The 20,276-nt window shown below is 38.8% G+C and overlaps 1 protein-coding gene across 1 annotated transcript; it reads left to right on the forward strand.

The window, feature by feature from the left end:
* Positions 1–3,583: 3,583 nt before the first annotated feature.
* On the forward strand, positions 3,584–8,908 carry LOC112655489 (keratin, type I cytoskeletal 27). Its single transcript, XM_025440627.3, has 8 exons — positions 3,584–4,056; positions 4,532–4,614; positions 4,931–5,087; positions 6,000–6,161; positions 6,256–6,381; positions 7,975–8,192; positions 8,408–8,457; positions 8,586–8,908. Exons 1-8 carry the CDS (start codon positions 3,655–3,657, stop codon positions 8,726–8,728), a joined length of 1,341 nt encoding a protein of 446 aa, XP_025296412.1. The 5' UTR covers positions 3,584–3,654; the 3' UTR covers positions 8,729–8,908.
* Positions 8,909–20,276: the final 11,368 nt, after the last annotated feature.

The following is a 20,276-nucleotide window of genomic DNA, read 5'->3' on the forward strand; positions in this document are numbered from 1 at the left end:
TTCAGTGCACCTGTACTGGGGCCCTATTTCTCGGATTCTAAGCTTTTTCCTTTTTCTTGTTCATTTTTCGCTCTAGTGATTTCCTGACAAAGTATGTGAGGAAGATAAATATTTTGAGACCTTTCATGTCTGAAGATATTTTTATTCTACCCTCACTCATGATTAATTGTCAGAGGAGAGAATTTTATGTTGTACTTCATTTTCAAGTAGAATTTTGAGGGCATTCTTCACTGGAGTCAGGGCTTCCAGGATTGTTGAGAAGTCCAGAGCCATTCTGATTTCCCCATCACTGGATGTGTGTTGTCTTTTCTTCTGACATTTTAAGTGTTCTCTTTTTCTCCATGGTTCTCTGAAATAAACTGAGCACGTGCTCTGCTGTGATTCCTTTTCATTTATTACAGTCATTGGTGGTCTCTTTCAATTTAGAAGCTCAGTCCTTTAGTTCTGGGTAGTATTATAAAATATGTTTATAAAATAATTCCTTCATCATTTCACCATTCTCTCTTTCTGAAAGATTTACTTAAGGTTGCTCTTCTTGGACTAAACCTCTAATTTTATTTTATTTTTTTTAAGATTTTATTTATTTATTCATGAGAGACACAGAGAGGCAGAGACATAGGCAGAGGGAGACATAGGCGGAGAGTCCACTGGGAGACTCAGTCCCTTGACCTATGGATCATGACCTGAGCTGAAGGCAGGTGCTCAACCACTGAGCCACCCAAGTGCCCCAAACCTCTAATTTTCTAATCTTTTCTCTTATCCATCTTTTGACCTTCGTTCAACTGTTAGGGAGATTTTTTTTTTTTTTGAAACTTATTTGCCAACCCATCTATTGAAGTTATTTTGGAATTTATTTTTTAATTCTTTAATTCTTAGGGCCCTTTCTTGTGCTCTGCTGTTTAATTTTAATAATACTGTATTCATGTTTCAAATATGTAGTATTTTTCTTACTCCTAAAGGCATTAATGATAGGTAGTTTCATTTTTAAAGTTTTATTCAGGTTCCTTTATTGTTTGTATCCAAGTGCCATTCTTTGATTCTTTCTTTGTGTCTTTGTCTTTCATGTTGGAGTGTTTTTTAATATATGGTGATTATTGAAATTCTGCTCATCCTTAAGTAAGGCCCTAAATACTGTATGTGGTGTGTGTTTATTTCACTCTAGAGTAGGTAGGTAGTAAGCACTCTTCTGTGGGAAACACTCAAGTACCTGCAGGTCTTTTCTCTAGAACTCTTCAGCTACCCCAGAGAAAGACCCAACAACCAGAGATGGCATCTAATCTGCAGAGTCTAGGGCAAAATAAAAATGTCAGATCCCTTGTTCCAAAGTCAGAAAAAAATTCAGTTAGGGTAACTAACACATAAATATTTTTCTTTAAAAATGTTTTATTAAAACATAGAATAGAATAGTAATACATACATAATATAATCTTACAAATTGCAAAATAACATTTTATGTCATAATTTTTTGTAATATAATAAATTATAATGCTTTATTAATATGATTTCTTGGTTGATCAATAGATTTCTCTGACTTGCTTTTCTGTAAATTCACTTATTAGGTCATGAAAATTTATATTTTTAGCAACTTCATTTTCAATCTGTATAATTGAAAGTAATGTCCATTGTTCTTGGCAAATGCAAGATCTCAAATAATCTCAACTGGAAAGAACAACACGAGCAGAGACCAAAAGGAGGGAGGCAAGAACAGTAAAATGAAGGAATGAACAAGTCAGGCTGGTAAAACCTACCACAAGAAGAAACTTACAAGTCAGACAAAGGAGCTTTATCTAGCTTATAGTCCATTGATTTTAAACTGGAGGAAAGTGGGAGAAGGAAAGAAATACTTACTGACTACAGTCATTGACAAGCATAGTTGCTTTACAAATGTAACTACCATTTAACAGCCTCACAAAAACACAAGTCACATCTCCATCTTAGAAATAGAGGCTCAGCAAGAGAGAACTTTGCATTGGTCACACAGAAATTTGCAGAACTGGGATATGAATGCTGATATATTTGATCCAAGAGCTCACATTCTTTCAATTACATGAATGGTGGTGTATTACAGGAATGGTACCTTGACTTACTGCTCTGCCTACTGATCAGGAAGGAAAAGAAAAAGACTTGAGCCAAAAATCCAATTATTAAGCTGGAAAAAAATAATAGAAGAAAAATAGAAAAGAAAAAAAATGCTTCAAGAGACACTGCAGAAGTAGATTCAATTGGACTTAGTGACTTGTTGGATGCAAGCTGGTAGAAGATGACAGAAATTAAAGATTTTTTTAGCAATCATAAACATGACAGGGTAATTCCACCAACAAGTAATGCAAAAAAGATACAAAAGATCAAAGTTTGATGACAAGGTGACTGAGTGTTGAGCTAGAAGTCATCCAAGTAGAAATGTCTAGTGGACATAGTGAGGCGTGGATCTAGAATAGAACACAGACCAGTGCTAAAGATACATATTTAGAAACCATTCACCCATAGCCAAAGTGACAAGAAGGGGTGACAGCACCAAAAGAGAATGTGTAGAAAATAAGAGTGTCAAGCACAAAATTATAAGGAATGACAAATCTAGAGCACAGACATACTAAACGGAAGAAAGAAGAGGAGCAAACAGAAATATTCCATTAGAAGTATTTTCAGAAGGCAGTTGTTCAGAATTCACTAAGCCTGGTGTGGTCAGTATCAAATATGTCCAAGAAGATGTAGGGGAATAAACATGAGAAATAATGACTGAATTGGAGATGTGGGAAAATGAGCAATTTGAGGGTTAATTTCCATAAAGTGCTAGGAACCAAAATTCAGGAGTGAGTAGGAGGGGAGATGTAGAGGAAGTGAATGCAGAAAATTTTTCTAGAAATAATGAAAGAAAGAAATGTAAAAACACAAGAAATCTAGAAATAGAACAGGAATATACAGGCCATAGTCTAGTTCCTATATTTTACAGATAAGAAAACTGGACCCAGAGAAATTAACCAGTGCCTTTATTTATACCTTAGACAAAAGCAGTAAAGATGAAATGATAACTCAGGAGGGATAAGGATCAAGAAGACTTTCTGTCTCCAAGGAAGAGTCCATTTAAAACCTCTGTTTTCATTTAAGACCTGACCTTTTCCCTCCAGTACCATGAGCCCATGGTCTTGAAATTATTTTCAATATATCTGAAAGAAAGATCATATTTTCCATCAAAATGCATGACTATGATGGGCTCTCTTGCTGAAGAAAATGTAATGTCCTTGCTTTGAGCAAGGGGAAGAGAAATCTATCACACTTCGTTATTTATTCTTATAGGAGTTTTGTAGCCCTGAAACCTAGAAGACAGGAAGGATTACTCATACTAAATTTGAAATGCATCACTATAATAATCTTGATCATACCCCTCCCTGTCTCATTTTGGAGATAACAAATAACCCCAAGGTAACTCTCCACCTACAGAAATGGACACAGTAGGGTAAAGGCATTCATTAAAAAAAAAAAAAACACCCAATTATGAATAATTCATGATGAGCTGGCAAGCACTATTTTGCTATGGGTAGCAAGGTTCATCAAGAAACACCCTGGTAATATGTATATAAAGACAAACTCACCATTTGAGCAGGACATTTGCCATCAGAGCTTCACTCTAGGGACAAGCTCGCTGGTCTGGACATCATGTCTGTGCGCTTTTCTTCTGCATCCAGACGGCTTGGTTCTAGCGGGGGAGCAGGTTTGGGGGCTGGAAATGCATGCGGTGTGCCGGGCATTGGAAGTAGCTTCTCCTGTGCTTTTGGGGGCAGCTCATCTGCAGGAGGCTATGGCGGGGGAAGTGCTTCTTGCGCTGCTTTCACAGGAAATGAGCATGGCCTCCTGTCCGGCAATGAGAAGGTGACCATGCAGAACCTCAACGACCGCTTGGCCTCCTACCTGGAGAATGTGCGAGCACTAGAAGAGGCCAATGCTGACCTGGAGCAGAAGATCAAGGGCTGGTATGAGAAATTTGGGCCTGGTTCTTGCCGTGGTCTTGATCATGACTACAGCAGATACTTCCCAATAATTGATGACCTTAGGAACCAGGTAAGAAGCGCAATGTCATAAGGGTTAAACCCCTAAGAGTATTTAGCCACATAAGCACACACAAACGTGGAAGCTGTCACACACGGCAGGGCTTTGCACTCAGCTTCTGATTTTCTGTAGTTCATTATGAATATTAAAAATAATTTATGTTAAAATTCTAATCTTTGAATATGGCTCACTCAAACCTGGTATGAGGCATGCATGTTTATGCTTTTTGTAATATGAAAATATCAGAAACTGCCCACTCTCTCTTGCTATATTGTTTATAAGTTTTTTCATAGAAAAGGTTATTTTTATGGGTGGGGTAAAGGGTAAAAGAGGCCATACTTGATTTCCCATCTGCGAAAGAATCATCTTATTATTGGAGACAGAATGCCAGAAAGAGTACTATATAATTTTGTAAGTGACTTTCTTTCAAGGAAGTATGACATTTTTAAAGTATTTCCTCACTCCTAACTAACTCTCCATTTATCAGATCATTTCTGCAACTACCAGCAATGCCAATATTATCCTGCAAAATGATAATGCAAGACTAACGGCTGATGACTTCAGGCTAAAGTAAGTAGAGCTGAAGAGAAACCAAAGAAGTTATCTCAGCATTTTCCCCTTTAATCTAAGCTATTGGAGGTCACCTCAATTGTTTGACCTTATTTGTTTTAAACCAAATGCATGTAAGAATGACCAGCCGAATATTATGTTTTACTCTGGAAATATAGGATCCAACACAAATGAATGTCAAGATCATATTGCTTCTTGCATTATGGACAGTCTAATTGCAATTTTGAGTATATTTTAACAGTTTGATCTCAAAGCATGATTGGAAGTTTTTGATGACCTAAAAGGTGATGGGACTAACTGTCAAATATTTTCTAAGGTTTGAAAACGAACAGGCCCTTCACCAGAGTGTTGATGCAGATGTCAGCGGTTTGCGCAGGGTCCTGGATGAGCTGACTCTGTGCAGAACTGACCTGGAGATCCAGCTGGAAACTCTGAGCGAGGAGCTGGCCTACCTCAAGAAGAATCACGAGGAGGTGGGTGCTCTGTCTCTCCTGCCTCCATGATCTGCCTGGCTCCCAAAATTAAAATAATAATAATAATAATTTCAGATGACAAGTATAATAATGTCTGACATAAACATTCCAGAAGGAACTCGTTTCTCCATATGGCTTAGGTTTTTTGCAGTGTTTCTATCCATCTGCCTCCAAAGAATATTTTGGTTTTTTGGGGGGGGGGGGCGGGGGGGAGGATGGTCAGGTTTTATTAGGTTTTAGAGATAAATCAACACAGATTAATTGCCTGCTTTGAGAAATTCTTTGATTTCCAAGGCAGGCCATTAGTATCAGAAAAAGATGGAGGGGGCAGCCCCGGTGGCTCAGTGGCTTAGCGCCACCTTCAGTCCCGGGTGTGGTCCTAGAGACCTGGAATCGAGTCCCACGTCAGGCTCCCTGCATGGAATGGAGCCTGCTTCTCCCTCTGCCTGTGTCTGTGCCTCTCTCTCTCTCTCTCTCTCTTTCTCTGCCTCTCATGAATAAATAAATAAAATTTAAAAAGAAAAAGAAAAATATGGAGGGAATATGATGTGTGATTAGAGACATCGAATGATCTTTTATATCTTATGAAGATTACAGACTTCACATTTCAATGTAACACCCATTTATTTTTTATTTTTTTAATTTTTAAAAATATTTTATTTAAATTCAACTTGCCAATATATAGTATAACTCCCAGTGCTCATCCCATCAAGTGCCTTCCTTAGTGCCTTAGTCATCCAGTTACCCTAAACCCCCACCCACCTCCCCTTCTGCAACCCTTGGTTTCCCAGAGTTAGCACTCTCATGGTTTGCAACCAACGCTTTTTAAAAAGTTTCTAACGTTATGCATCCTGCTGTCTGGTTCCTTTGAAAATATTCAGCTCCTAACGTGGTCAATCAAATTCCTTTCAGGAAATGAAGGCGCTGCAGTGCGCGGCGGGAGGGAACGTGAACGTGGAGATGAACGCGGCGCCCGGGGTGGACCTCACCGTCCTGCTGAACAACATGCGGGCCGAGTACGAAGCCCTGGCTGAGCAGAACCGCAGGGACGCCGAGGCCTGGTTCAACGAGAAGGTAAAACCCGACCTGGGCGCGCTTACGTGGTCCTGGGCACTGAGGCAAGGCCAGCAGCACCCTAACACCCTAACACCCACCCCCAACCTTTCAGAGCGCTTCCCTGCAGCAGCAGATTTCTGACGATGCTGGTGCCACCACCTCGGCTCGAAATGAACTTACAGAGATGAAACGTACTCTTCAAACCCTGGAGATCGAGCTTCAGTCCCTCTTAGCAATGGTCAGTAAAATGTACTATATATATATGTTTCAGAATTGGAGAAAAAATTTAAAAAGTGTTTCTTCTACATAGTATTACTTATTTTCGTTGTTATCGGTTAATTACCATGCTTGAAATAAGACACATTTGCGTTTTGCACAGCACGATCCTCTTGGCCTGAAAAGTAGACCTAGACACTCATAACTGTGAAACATGAGAAATTAGCAAGCACAAATATTTTGAGGTACTCAAAAAAGAAAATAATTTTTATCCTGAATCTTCTCTCCCAAATCAAAAGATAAAAAAAAAAAAAAATTCTCCATAGAATGCAAAAATGTGTGTGCACCCCTATCTTCTTCATCTGGCATTCCGTTGGGCAATTTAATTAAGAACACTTACAAGTTCCTTTTTAAGTGGCATAAACAAGAAGCAAAGTGGAGGCATGAATGTTGCCTATAAAGCTAAACAGGCTTGATAATAATAGCAACCTTTTCATTAAGGGTTTGCCTAGCACTTTCTCCCACTGGAGTCCACAATAACCCTGGGGCTTGGGCAGAGCAGAGTTTATAATTCCTGTCATTATTTTCAAAAGAACGATCTGAGATTCAAAGAAGTGAGGCAGTTTTCCCAGTCCCACAGTTGAATACGAAGGAACCTGAACTTCTCTCCAAATTTCTTAACTCCTACATCCATACTTTTTCTGCTAGGGCTAGTATACAAACCTTCAGAGTTTATCCACAAAATAGGGTATGAGTGTATATAAAATTAGGACTTTGCATAAAAATTCTTGCAGCTGAAAGAGTAAGACAGTCTTATCTTCATTCCATGTAGAAGTATAACAAGCATCCCTCTTGAAGAGAAACCCTTTATAAACCCATTTGGATTCACAAACCAATGAGTCAAACCATCTAAAGCTTTAAAAGGTCCTTCTTTTCTTTGGGACATTATGCTTTGGAAAAGTTTGCACAGTTCACTATGGGATTTTTTTTAAAGATTTTATTTATCAAAAAAAAGAGATTTTATTTATCTATTCAGGTGAGACACAGAGAGAGGCAGAGACATAGGCAGAGAAAGAGTATGCTCCCCACTGGGAGCCCAGTGTGGGACTGGATCTCAGGACCCTGGGGCCACACCCTGAGCAGAAGGCAGATGTTCAACCACTGAGCCACCCAGGCATCCTTGGGATTGTTTTTTAATAGAAAAGCTACAATCTACATGAGACAAGACTGTCTGGTGATTAGAAACAACGTAGCAAATTGTAGGGTGACCTTTATTCCTAGGGAATGTGGCAAATTGTGCCAGACTCTAGAAGCAGTTTATATTAGTGGGGCAGAGGGATCTTTGGACTGTGCCCTATGAGAAAACAAGTTCGTCTTTGCTAACACTCCTGGACATATGAGTGACATTCACCATCAACTGTGTCATTCTCAAACAGAAAAATAGTATGACATCTAATAAAGGCAATAATGAATATTGAACAAAGGGGACTCTTTGGGGTAAATATGGTTACTTGCATCATGTAAGCATAATTCTTAAATATGTCTTAAGTGCTCTGCCTTATTCTAAAACAACACTGTGACATTTTCTACTAAACTATGTCTTGCTGATCCACAGAAACACTCCCTGGAATGCTCCCTGACCGAGACCGAAGGCAACTACTGCACACAGCTCGCCCAGATCCAGGCTCAGATTGGAGCCCTGGAGGAGCAGCTGCACCAGGTCAGAACCGAGACGGAGGGCCAGAAGCTGGAGTATGAGCAGCTCCTCGACATCAAGGTCCACCTGGAAAAAGAAATTGAGACCTACTGCCGCCTGATTGATGGAGAAGATGGGTAAGTACAGCTTCTATTGAGAATGCACTTTATTTTAAGGTTACTAAAGATTTTTTGAAATCAAGCACAAAGTATTTATGACCCATATCATGTATAAATAAACCTCTTTAGTGTTATTTCAGAATCCAGAGATCTCCCATCTTAAATCCTTGTTTTCCAGGTTCCTCAGCAAAATAGGGTGAAATAATTAATACAAGCTCTCTGTATTTTTACAGCTCTTGTGTTAAATCAAAAGGCTATGGAGGACCAGGAAATCAGATAAAAGGTAAAAAAAAAAAAAAAAAAAAAGCTGTGCTAAGCATTCAAAATGTACTTGTGTCAGTTTCAAATGAGGAGTTAATTATTTTCCTTAATGGATTTAATAAATTATAACACTTCATTGTGTCATTTTAGAGTCATCTAAAACCACCATGGTTAAAACAATTGTTGAAGAAATAGATCCTCGTGGCAAAGTTCTCTCATCCAGAGTTCACACTGTAGAAGAGAAATCCACCAAAGTCAACAACGTGAAGAGTGAACAGAGGGTGCCTTCCTGAACCCCAGAAGAAGGACCCCTAAATTAAAATACCAAATTGAAGCTAGATTCCTGAATAAAAGCCCTCTTATTTTCATGGTTTTCTTCTAATGAATTAAGACAAGCTATTTGTAGAATGGTAACGTTTCTTTGGCTTTCTCTATGGTGGTGTGTCAATAAAAGCTCTTCCTGTTGCAAGTCATCTTCACTGGTTCTGGTCAATCTTTACATTTTAAACATACCCACAAGGGAGTTGAATCTTATTTTTATTTTTATTTTTTTAGTTTTTATTTATTTACTTGAGAGAAAGAGACACAGAGATAGCGAAAGAGAACACAAGCAGAGAGGAGAGGGAGAAGCATCTGCCTCAGCAGGTAGCCCAACTCAGGGCCTGGGATCATGACCTGAGCTGATGGCAGATGCTTAACCCACTGAGCCACCCAGGCACCCCTTATTTTTACTTTTTTACTTTCTTTTGTTTAATTCAGAGGCCTTCACAAGCCAGGAATTTAACAAATAAACTGGTTGGAATCTTTTCCATATCTCTGTAAAATTTTAAATCTTTCTCTTTCCTTCTATAAATACTTGTTAAGCACACTTGCTAAATGCTGGCAACAAGAATAAAACAATGAGAATAAAATCTAATCCCTGAATACAACATGCTCATAGAAGTGGAAATATGAAATTTAAGAATCAAAAACATCCTAAAAATAAAAGGAAAAAATGTAAATGGTGATATTTGAAGGTAGAAGGGAAGGGGGGGAACTAGATACAGCAAGTGGGAAATTCCACAATGCTAGGCCACAAAACACATATTAACAAACTGAATAAGACTTAAATCATGTCACAAGTATCTTTTCTGGCCACAATGTCTGAAACTAGAAATGAGTAACAGGAGGAAGGGGGCAGGGCAAGATGGCGGGGGAGTAGGGTCCCCAAGTCACCTGTCCCCACCAACTTACCTAGATAACTTTCAACTCATCCTGAAAACCTATGAACTCGACCTGAGATTTAAAGAGAGAACAGCTTAGAAGACTACAGAGAGGATTTTGCTCTTCTAACAAGTACAACTCATTTTTAGCCACTCTGCACTGAGCAAAATGACTAAAAAGAAGAACTCACCACAAAAGAATCAGAAACAGTACTCTCTGCCACAGAGTTACAGAATTTGGATTACAATTCAATGTGAGAAATCCAATTCAGAAGCACAATTATAAAGCTACTGGTGGCTCTGGAAAAAAGCATAAAGGAATCAAGAGACTTCATGACTGCAGAATTTAGATCTAATCAAGCCGAAATTAAAAATCAATTAAATGAGATGCAATCCGGGATCCCTGGGTGGCTCAGCGGTTTAGTGCCTGCCTTTGGCCCAGGGTGTGCTCCTGGAGTCCCAGGATCAAGTCCCACATCGGGCTCCCTGCATGGAGCTGCTTCACCCTCTTCCTATGTCTCTGCCTCTCTCTCTCTCTCTCGCTCTGTGTGTGTGTGTGTGTGTGTGTCTGTGTCTGTGTCTGTGTCTGTGTCTCTCATGAATAAATAAAATCTTTAAAAAAAAATGAGATGCAATCCAAACTGGAGGTCCTAACGACCAGGGTTAATGTGGAGGAGAAAGAGTGAGTGACATAGAAGACAAGTTGATGGCAAGGAAGGAAGCTGAGGAAAAAAGAGAAAAACAATTAAAAGATCATTAGGAAAGGTTAAGGGAAATAAATGACAGCCTTGGAAGGAAAAAACTACATATAATTGGGGTTCCAGAGGGTGCCGAGAGGGACAGAGGACCAGAAAGCATATTTGAACAAATCAGAGCTGAGAACTTCCCTAATTTGGGGAGGGAAACAGGCATGCAGATCCAGGAGATAGAGAGGTACCCCCCAAAAAATCAATAAAAACCATTCAATACCTCGACATTTAATAGTGAAACTTGCAAATTCCAAAGATAAAGAGAAAATCCTTAAAGCAGCAAGAAACAAGAGATCCCTAACTTATATGGGGAGAAATATTAGATTAACAGCAGACCTCTCCACAGAGACCTGGCAGGCCAGAAAGGGGTGGCAGGATATATTCAGGGTCCTAAATGAGAAGAACCTGCAGCCAAGAATACTCTAGCCAGCAAGGCTCTCATTCAGATTAGAAGGAGAGATAAAGAGCTTCCAATATAGGCAGAAACTGAAAGAATATGGGACCACCAAACCAGCTCTGCAAGAAATATTAAGGGAGACTCTGTAAAAGAAAGAGGAAGTCCAAGGGAACAATCCACAAAAACAGGGACTGAATAGGTATCATAGTGACACCAAATTCATATCTTTCAATAGTAACTCTGAACGTGAACGGGCTTAATGACCCCATCAAAAGGTGCAGGGTTTCAGACTGGATAAAAAAGCAAGACCCATCTATTTGCTGTCTACAAAAGACTCATTTTAGATATAAGGACACCTACAGCCTGAAAATGAAAGGTTGGAGAACTATTTACCATTCAAATGGTCCTCAAAAGAAAACTGGGGTAGCAATCCTCATATCACATAAAGTTTATCCCAAAGACTATAGTAAGAGATGAATAGGGACACTATACCATATTTAAAGGATATATCCAACAAGAGGACATAACAATCATGAATATTTATGCCCCTAATGTGGGAGCTGCCAAGTATATCAACTAATTAATAACCAAAGTAAAGACATACTTAGATAATAATACACTAATACTGGGAGACTTCAACATGGCACTTTCTGCAAATGACAGATATTCTAACCACAACATCTCCAAAGAAACAAGAGCTTTAAATGACACACCGGACCAGATGGATTTCACAGATATATACAGAACTTTACATCCAAATACAACTGAATATATATTCTTCTCAAGTGCACATGGAACTTTCTCCAGAATAGACCACATACTGGGTCACAAATCAGGTCTCAACCAATACCAAAAGATTGGGATTGTCCCCTCCATATTTTCAGACCATAATGCCTTGAAACTTGAACTCAATCACAAGAAGAAATTTGGAAGAAACTCAAACACGTGGATGTTAAAGAGCATCCTGCTAAAAGATGAAAGGGTCAACCAGGAAATTAGAGAAGAATTAAAAAGATTCATGGAAACTAATGAGAATGAAGATGCAACCGTTCAAAATCTTTGGTATACAGCAAAAGCAGTCCTAAGAGGAAAATACAGCACAATACAAGCATCCCTCAAAAAATTGGGAAAAACCCAAATACACAAGCTAACCTCGCACCAAAGGAACTGGAGAAAGAACAACAAATAAAACCTACACCCAGGAGAAGAAGAGCAGAACTCAATGAAATAGAGACCATAGAACTGTAGAACAGATCAACAAAACCAAGAGTTGGTTCTTTGAAAGAATTCATAAGATACATAAACCATTAGCCAGCCTTATTAAAAACAAAAGAGAAAAGACTCAAATTAATAAAATCATGAATGAAAAAGGAGAGATCACCACCAATACCAAGGAAATACAAACGATTTTTAAAAACGTATTATGAGCAGCTTTATGCCAATAAATTAAGCAATCTAGAAGAAATGGATGCATTTCTGGAAAACCACAAACTACCAAACTGTAACAGGAAGAAATAGAAAACCTGAACAGGCCAATAACCAGGGAGGAAATTGAAGCAGTCATCAAAAACCTCCCAAGACACAAAAGTCCAGGTCCAGATAGCTTCCCAGGGGAATTCTACCAAATGTTTAAAGAAGAAGAAACAATATCTATTCTACTAAAGCTGTTCCAAAAGATAGAAAGGGACAAAATACTTCCAAACTCGTTCTATGAGGCCAGCATCACCTTGATTCCAAAACCAAAGACTCCACCAAAAAGGAGAATTATAAACCAATATCCCTGATGAACACAGATGCAAAAATTCTCAACAAGATACTAGCCAATAGATTCCAACAATACATTAAGAAGATTATTCACCATGACCAAGTGGGATTTATCCCCAGGATGCAAGGCTGGCTCAACACTTGTAAAGCAGTCAACGTGGTAGATCACATCAACAAGAGAAAAAACAAGAACCATATAATTCTCTCAGTAGATGCAGAGAAAGCATTTGACAAAATACAGCATCCATTCCTGATCAAAACTCTTCAGAGTGTAGGGATAGAGGGAACATTCCTCAGCACCTTAAAAGCCATCTACAAAAGCCCACAGCAAATATCATTCTCAATGGTGAAACACTGGGAGCCTTTCCCCTAAGATCAGGAACACGACAGGGATGTCCACTCTCACCACTGCTATTCAACACAGTACTAGGAGTCCTAATCGCAGAAATCAGGCAACAAAAAGAAATAAAAGGCATTCAAATTGGCAAAGAAGAAGTCAAACTCTCCCTCTTTGAGGATGACATGATACTATACATAGAAAACCCAAAAGCCTCCACCCCAAGATTGCTAGAACTCATACAGCAAATCGGCAGTGTGTCAGGATACAAAACCAATGCCGAGAAGTCAGTGGCATTTCTATACACTAACAATGAGACTGAGAAATTAAGGAGTCAATCCCATTTACTATCACACTCAAAAGCATAAGATATCTAGGTATAAACCTAACCAAAGAGGTAAAGGATCTATACCCTAAAAACTATAGAACACTTCTGAAAGAAATTGAGGAAGACACAAAGAGATGGAAAATATTCCAAGCTCATAGATTGGAAGAATTAATATTGTGAAAATGTCAATACTACCCAGTGAAATTTACACATTTAATGCAATCCCTATTAAAATACCATGGACTTTCTTCAGAGAGTTGGAACAAATCGTCTTAAGATTTGTGTGGAATAAGAAAAGACCCCAAAAAGCCAGGGGAATATTGAAAAAGAAAACCAGAGCCGGGGGCATCACAATGCCGGATTTCAAGTTGTACTACAAAGCTGTGGTCATCAAGACAGTGTGGTACTGGCACAAAAACAGACACATAGATCAATGGAACAGAATAGAAAATCCAGAAATGGGCTCTCAACTCTATGGTCAACTCATCTTCAACAAAGCAGAAAAGAATATCCCCCGGAAAAAGGACAGTCTCTTCAATAAATGGTGTGGGGAAAATTGGACAGCCACGTGCAGAAGAATGAAACTAGACCATTCTCTTACACATACACAAAGATAAACTCAAAACGGATGAAAGATCTAAATGTGAGACAAGAATCCATCAAAGTCCTAGAGGAGAACCCGGGCAACACCCGTTTTGAACTTGGCCACAGCAACTTCTTGCAAGATATATCTATGAAGGCAAGGGAAACAAAAGCAAAAATGAACTATTGGGACTTAATCAAGATAAAAAGATTCTGCACAGCAAAGAAACAGTCAACAAAACTAAAAGACAAACTACAGAATGGGAGAAGATATTTGCAAATGACATATCAGATAAGGGGCTAGTATCCAAGATCTACAAAGAACTTAGCAAACTCAACACCAAAGAAACAAACAATCCAATCATGAAATGGGCAAAAGACATGAATAGAAATTTCATCAAAGAAGACATACACATGGCCAACAAGCACATGAGAAAATGCTCTGCATCACTTGCCATCAGGGAAATACAAATCAAAACCACAATGAGATACCACCTCACATCAGTGAGAATGGTGAAAATTAACAAGACAGGAAACAACAAATATTGGAGAGGATATGGGGAAAGGGGAACATTCTTGCACTGTTTTTGGGAATGTGAACTGGTGCAGCTACTCTGGAAATCTGTGTGGAGGTTCCTCAAAGAGTTAAAAATAGAACTACCCTATGACCCAGCAATTGCACTGCTGGGGATCTACCCCAAAGATACAGATGCAGTGAAACGACAGGACACCTGCACCCCAATGTTTATAGCAGCAATGTCCACAGTAGGCAAACTATGGAAGGAGCCTCGGTGTCCATCGAAAGATGAATGGATAAAGAAGATGTGATATATGTATACAATGGAATATTACTCACCCATTAGAAATGACAAATACCTACTATTTGCTTCAGTGTGGATGGAACTGGAGGGTATTGTGCTGAGTGAAGTAAGTCAATCAGAGAAGGACAATAATTATATGGTCTCATTCATTCGGGAAATATAAAAAATAGTGAAAGGGAATAAAGGGGAAGGGAGAGAAAATGTGTGGGAAATATCAGAAAGGGAGACAGAACATGAGAGACACCTGACACTGGGAAACGAACAAGGGGTGATGGACAGGGAGTTGGGCGGGGGTTGCGGTGACTGGGTGATGGGCACTGAGGGAGGCACTTGACAGGATGAGCACTGGGTGTTATGCTATATGTTGGCAAATCGAACTCAATTAAAAAAAAACAGGAGAAAAATTGGAAAATTAAAAAATTCGTAGAAATTAACTAATACTCCTAAATAACCAATGCATAAAAGATGAAATCAAGAGGAAGAATTATTTTTAAATCTTGAGACAAATGAAAATGAAAATTTAGCATATCAAAACTTATGGGATGCATCAAAAGCTTACTACGAGGGAATTTTATCATGATAACCACCAATATTAATAAAGAAGAAAGTTCATAAATAATCTAACTTTACGTATCAATGAACTTGAAAAAGGAGAAATTAAGCCTAAAACTAACAGAAGGAAAGAAATAATAAAGATTAGAACAAAAACAAATGAAATAGAGACTAGAAAAGAAATAGATAAGATTAACAAAACTGAGAGGTGGCTTTTTGAAAAGATAAAATCGACAAATCTTTAGCTAGGCCAACCAGAGAGAGAAAGGACTCAAAAATTGTAAGTGAAAAAAGAGACATTACAAGTGCTGCCAGAAATACAAAGGATTATAAAAGAATACTGAAACACTAAATGCCAACAAATTGGATAATCTTTTTTTTTATATAGTAGAATACATTTATCGAGTTTAATTAAGTAGCAGATACTTTTCCAAGCACTTTACATGGATTAACTCTATTATCTCTTTTTTTTATTTTTTTAATAAATTAATTTTTTATTGGTGTTCAATTTACCAACATACAGAATAACACCCAGTGCTCATCCCGTCAAGTGCCCCCTCAGTGCCCGTCACCCATTCACCCCCACCCCCCTCCCTCCTCCCCTTCCACCACCCCTAGTTCGTTTCCCAGAGTTAGGAGTCTTTATGTTCTGTCTCCCCTTCTGATATTTCCCACACATTTCTTCTCCCTTCCCTTATATTCTCTTTCACTATTATTTATATTCCCCAAATGAATGAGTCCATGTAATGTTTGTCCTTCTCCGATTGACTCATTTCACTCAGCATAATACCCTCCAGTTCCATCCACGTTGAAGCAAATGGTGGGTATTTGTCGTTTCTAATGGCTGAGTAATATTCCATTGTATACATACACCACATCTTCTTTATCCATTCATCTTTCGATGGACACCAAGGCTCCTTCCACAGTTTTGCTATTGTGGACATTGCTGCTAGAAACATCGGGGTGCAGGTGTCCCAGCGTTTCATTGCATCTGAATCTTTGGGGTAAATCCCCAACAGTGCAATTGCTCGGTCGTAGGGCAGGTCTATTTTTAGCTCTTTGAGGAACACACACAGTTTTCCAGAGTGGCTGCACCAGTTCACATTCCCACCAACAGTGTAAGAGGGTTCCGTTTTCTCCACATCCTCTCCAACATTTGTTGTTTCCTGCCTTGTTAATTTTCACCATTCTCACTGGTGTGAGGTGGTATCTCATTGTGATTTTGATTTGTATTTCCCTGATGGCAAGTGATGCAGAGCATTTTCTCATGTGCTTGTTGGCCATGTCTATGTCTTCCGCTGTGAGATTTCTCTTTATGTCTTTTGCCCATTTCATGAGTGGATTGTTTGTTTCTTTGGTGTTGAGTTTAAGAAGTTCTTTATAGATCTTGGAAACTAGCCCTTTATTTGATACGTCATTTGCAAATATCTTCTCCCATTCTGTAGGTTGTCTTTTAGTTTTGTTGACTATATCCTTTGCTGTGCAAAAGCTTCTTATCTTGATGAAGTCCCAATAGTTCATTTTTGCTTTTGTTTCTTTTGCCTTCATGGATGTATCTTGCAAGAAGTTACTGTGGCCGAGTTCAAAAAGGGTGTTGCCTGTGTTCTTCTCTAGGATTTTGATGGAATCTTGCCTCACGTTTAGATCTTTCATCCATTTTGAGTTTATCTTTGTGTATGGTGAAAGAGAGTGGTCTAGTTTCATTCTTCTGCATGTGGATGTCCAATTTTCCCAGCACCATTTATTGAGGAGACTTTCTTCCAATGGATAGTCTTTCCTCCTTTATCGAATATTAGTTGACCATAAAGTTCAGGGTCCACTTCTGGGTTCTCTATTCTGTTCCATTGATCTATGTGTCTGTTTTTGTGCCAGTACCACACTGTCTTGATGACCACAGCTTTGTAGTACAACCTGAAATCTGGCATTGTGATGCCCCTGGCTATGGTTTTCTTTTTTAAAATTCCCCTGGCTATTCGGGGTCTTTTCTGATTCCACACAAATCTTAAAATAATTTGTTCTAACTCTCTGAAGAAAGTCCATAGTATTTTGATAGGGGTTTCATTAAACGTGTAAATTGCCCTGGGTAACATTGACATTTTCACAATATTAATTCTTCCAATCTATGAGCATGGAATATTTTCCATCTCTTTGTGTCGTCCTCAATTTCTTTCAGAAGTGTTCTATAGTTTTTAGGGTATAGATCCTTTACCTCTTTGGTTAGGTTTATTCCTAGGTATCTTACGCTTTTGGGTGCAATTGTAAATGGGATTGACTCCTTAATTTCTATTTCTTCAGTCTCATTGTTAGTGTAGAGAAATGCCATGATTTCTGGGCATTGATTTTGTATCCTGTCACGCTGCCAAATTGCTGTATGAGTTCTAGCAATCTTGGGGTGGAGGCTTTTGGGTTTTCTATGTAGAGTATCATGTCATCAGCGAAGAGGTAGAGTTTGACTTCTTCTTTGCCAATTTGGATGCCTTTAATGTCTTTTTGTTGTCTGATTGCTGAGGCTAGGACTTCCAGTACTATGTTGAATAGCAGTGGTGAGAGTGGACATCCCTGTCGTGTTCCTGATCTTAGGGGAAAGGCTCCCAGTGCTTCCCCATTGAGAATGATATTTGCTGTGGGCTTTTCATAGATGGCTTTTAAGATGTCGAGGAATGTTCCCTCTATCCCTACACTCTGAAGAGTTTTGATCAGGAATGGATGCTGTATTTTGTCAAATGCTTTCTCTGCATCTATTGAGAGGATCACATGGTTCTTGGTTTTTCTCTTGCTGATATGATGAATCACATTGATTGTTTTACGAGTGTTGAACCAGCCTTGTGTCCCGGGGATAAATCCCACTTGGTCATGGTGAATAATCTTCTTAATGTACTGTTGGAATCTATTGGCTAGTATCTTGTTGAGAATTTTTGCATCCATGTTCATCAGGGATATTGGTCTGTAATTCTTTTTTGTGGGGTCTTTGTCTGGTTTTGGAATTAAGGTGATGCTGCCTCATAGAACGAATTTGGAAGTACTCCATCTCTTTCTATCTTTCCAAACAGCTTTAGTAGAATAGGTATGGTTTCTTCTTTAAACGTTTGATAGAATTCCCCTGGGAAGCCATCTGGCCCTGGACTCTTGTGTCTTGGGAGGTTTTTGATGACTGCTTCAATTTCCTCCCTGGTTATTGTCCTGTTCAGGTAATCTATTTCTTCCTGTTCCAGTTTTGGTAGTTTGTGGCTTTCCAGGAATGCGTCCATTTCTTCTAGATTGCCTAATTTATTGGCGTATAGCTGTTCATAATATGTTTTTAAAATCGTTTGTATTTCCTTGGTGTTGGTAGTTATCTCTCCTTTCTCATTCATGATTTTATCAATTTGAGTCTTCTCTTCTTTTTAATAAGGTTGGCTAATGGTTTATCTATCTTATTAATTCTTTCAAAGAACCAACTCCTGGTTCTGTTGATCTGTTCCACAGTTCTTCTGGTCTCAATTTCGTTGAATTCTGCTCGAATTTTAATTAACTCTCTTCTTCTGCTGGGCGTAGGGTCCATCTGCTGTTTTTTCTCTAGCTCCTTTATGTGTAAGGTTAGCTTTTGTATTTGAGTTCTTTCCAGTTTTTGAATGGATGCTGGATGCTTGTATTGCGATGTATTTCCCCCTTAGGACTGCTTTTGCTGCATCCCAAAGATTTTGAACGGTCATATCTTCATTCTCATTAGTTTCCATGAATCTTTTTAATTCTTCCTTAATTTCCTGGTTGACCCTTTCATCTTTTATCAGGATGGTCCTTAACCTCCACGTGTTTGAGGTCCTTCCAAACTTCTTGTTGTGATTTAGTTCTAATTTCAAGTCATTATGGTCTGAGAATATGCAGGGGACGATCCCAATCTTTTGGTATCAGTTCAGACCCAATTTGTGACCCAGTATGTGGTCTATTCTGGAGAAAGTTCCATGTGCACTTGAGAAGAATGTGTATTCAGTTGAGTTTGGATGTAAAGTTCTGTAGATATCTGTGAAATCCATCTGGTCCAGTGTATCATTTAAAGCTCTCGTTTCAATTGAACACCAATAAAAATTATTTTATTTAAAAAAAATAAAGCTCTCGTTTCTTTGGAGATGTTGTGCTTAGAAGACCTATCGAGGGTAGAAAGAGCTAGATTGAAGTCACCAAGTATAAGTGTATTATTATCTAAGTATTTCTTCACTTTGGTTATTAATTGGTTTAAATATTTGGCAGCTCCCACATTCAGGGCATATATATTGAGGATTGTTAAGTCCTCTTGTTTGATAGATCCTTTAAGTATGATATAGTGTCCCTCTTCATCTCTTACTACAGTCTTCGGGGTAAATTTTAGTTTATCTGATATAAGGATGGCTACCCCTGCTTTCTTTTGAGGACCATTCAAAGGTAAATGGTTCTCCAACCTTTTATTTTCAGGTTGTAGGTGTCCTTCTGTCTGAAATGAGTCTCTTGTAGACAGCAAATAGATGGGTCCTGCTTTTTTATCCAGTCTGAAACCCTGCGCCTTTTGATGGGGTCATTAAGCCCGTTCACGTTCAGAGTTACTGAGAGATATGAGTTTAGTGTAACCATGATATCTATTCAGTCCTTGTTTTTGTGGATTGTTCCACTGAACTTCTTCTTAAAGGGGAATTTTAAGAGTCCCCCTTAAAATTTCTTGCAGAGCTGGTTTGGAGGTCACATAGTCTTTCAGTTCCTGCCTGTCTTGGAAGCTCTTTATCTCTCCTTCCATTTTGAATGAGAGCTTCGCTGGATAAAGTATTCTTGGTTGCATGTTCTTCTCATTTAGGACCCTGAATATATCCTGCCAGCCCTTTCTGGCCTGCCAGGTCTCTGTGGAGAGGTCTGCTGTTACCCTAATATTCCTCCCCATAAAAGTCAGGGATTTCTTGTCTCTTGCTGCTTTAAGGATCTTCTCTGTATCTTTGGAATTTGCAAGCTTCACTATTAAATGTCGAGGTGTTGGATGGTTTTTAGTGATTTTAGGGGGGGATATCTCTATTTCCTGGATCTGAATGCCTGTTTCCCTTCCCAGATTAGGAAAGTTTTCAGCTATGATTTCAAAAACGTATTCTGGCCCTCTGTCCCTTTGGCGCC

The sequence above is a fragment of the Canis lupus genome, chromosome 9 (assembly GCF_003254725.2).
Source record: "Canis lupus dingo isolate Sandy chromosome 9, ASM325472v2, whole genome shotgun sequence".
Classification (NCBI taxonomy): domain Eukaryota; kingdom Metazoa; phylum Chordata; class Mammalia; order Carnivora; family Canidae; genus Canis; species Canis lupus.

What these genes read in the sequence shown, in the direction of transcription:
- LOC112655489 (XM_025440627.3), top strand. Translation starts at nt 3,655, where the DNA reads ATGTCTGTGCGCTTTTCTTCTGCATCCAGACGGCTTGGTTCTAGCGGG. An exon ending in AGGCCTGGTTCAACGAGAAG is followed by an intron (nt 6,162 to 6,255) that starts GTAAAACCCGAC and finishes CCAACCTTTCAG; the next exon opens with AGCGCTTCCCTGCAGCAGCA. An exon ending in ACCAGGAAATCAGATAAAAG is followed by an intron (nt 8,458 to 8,585) that starts GTAAAAAAAAAA and finishes GTGTCATTTTAG; the next exon opens with AGTCATCTAAAACCACCATG.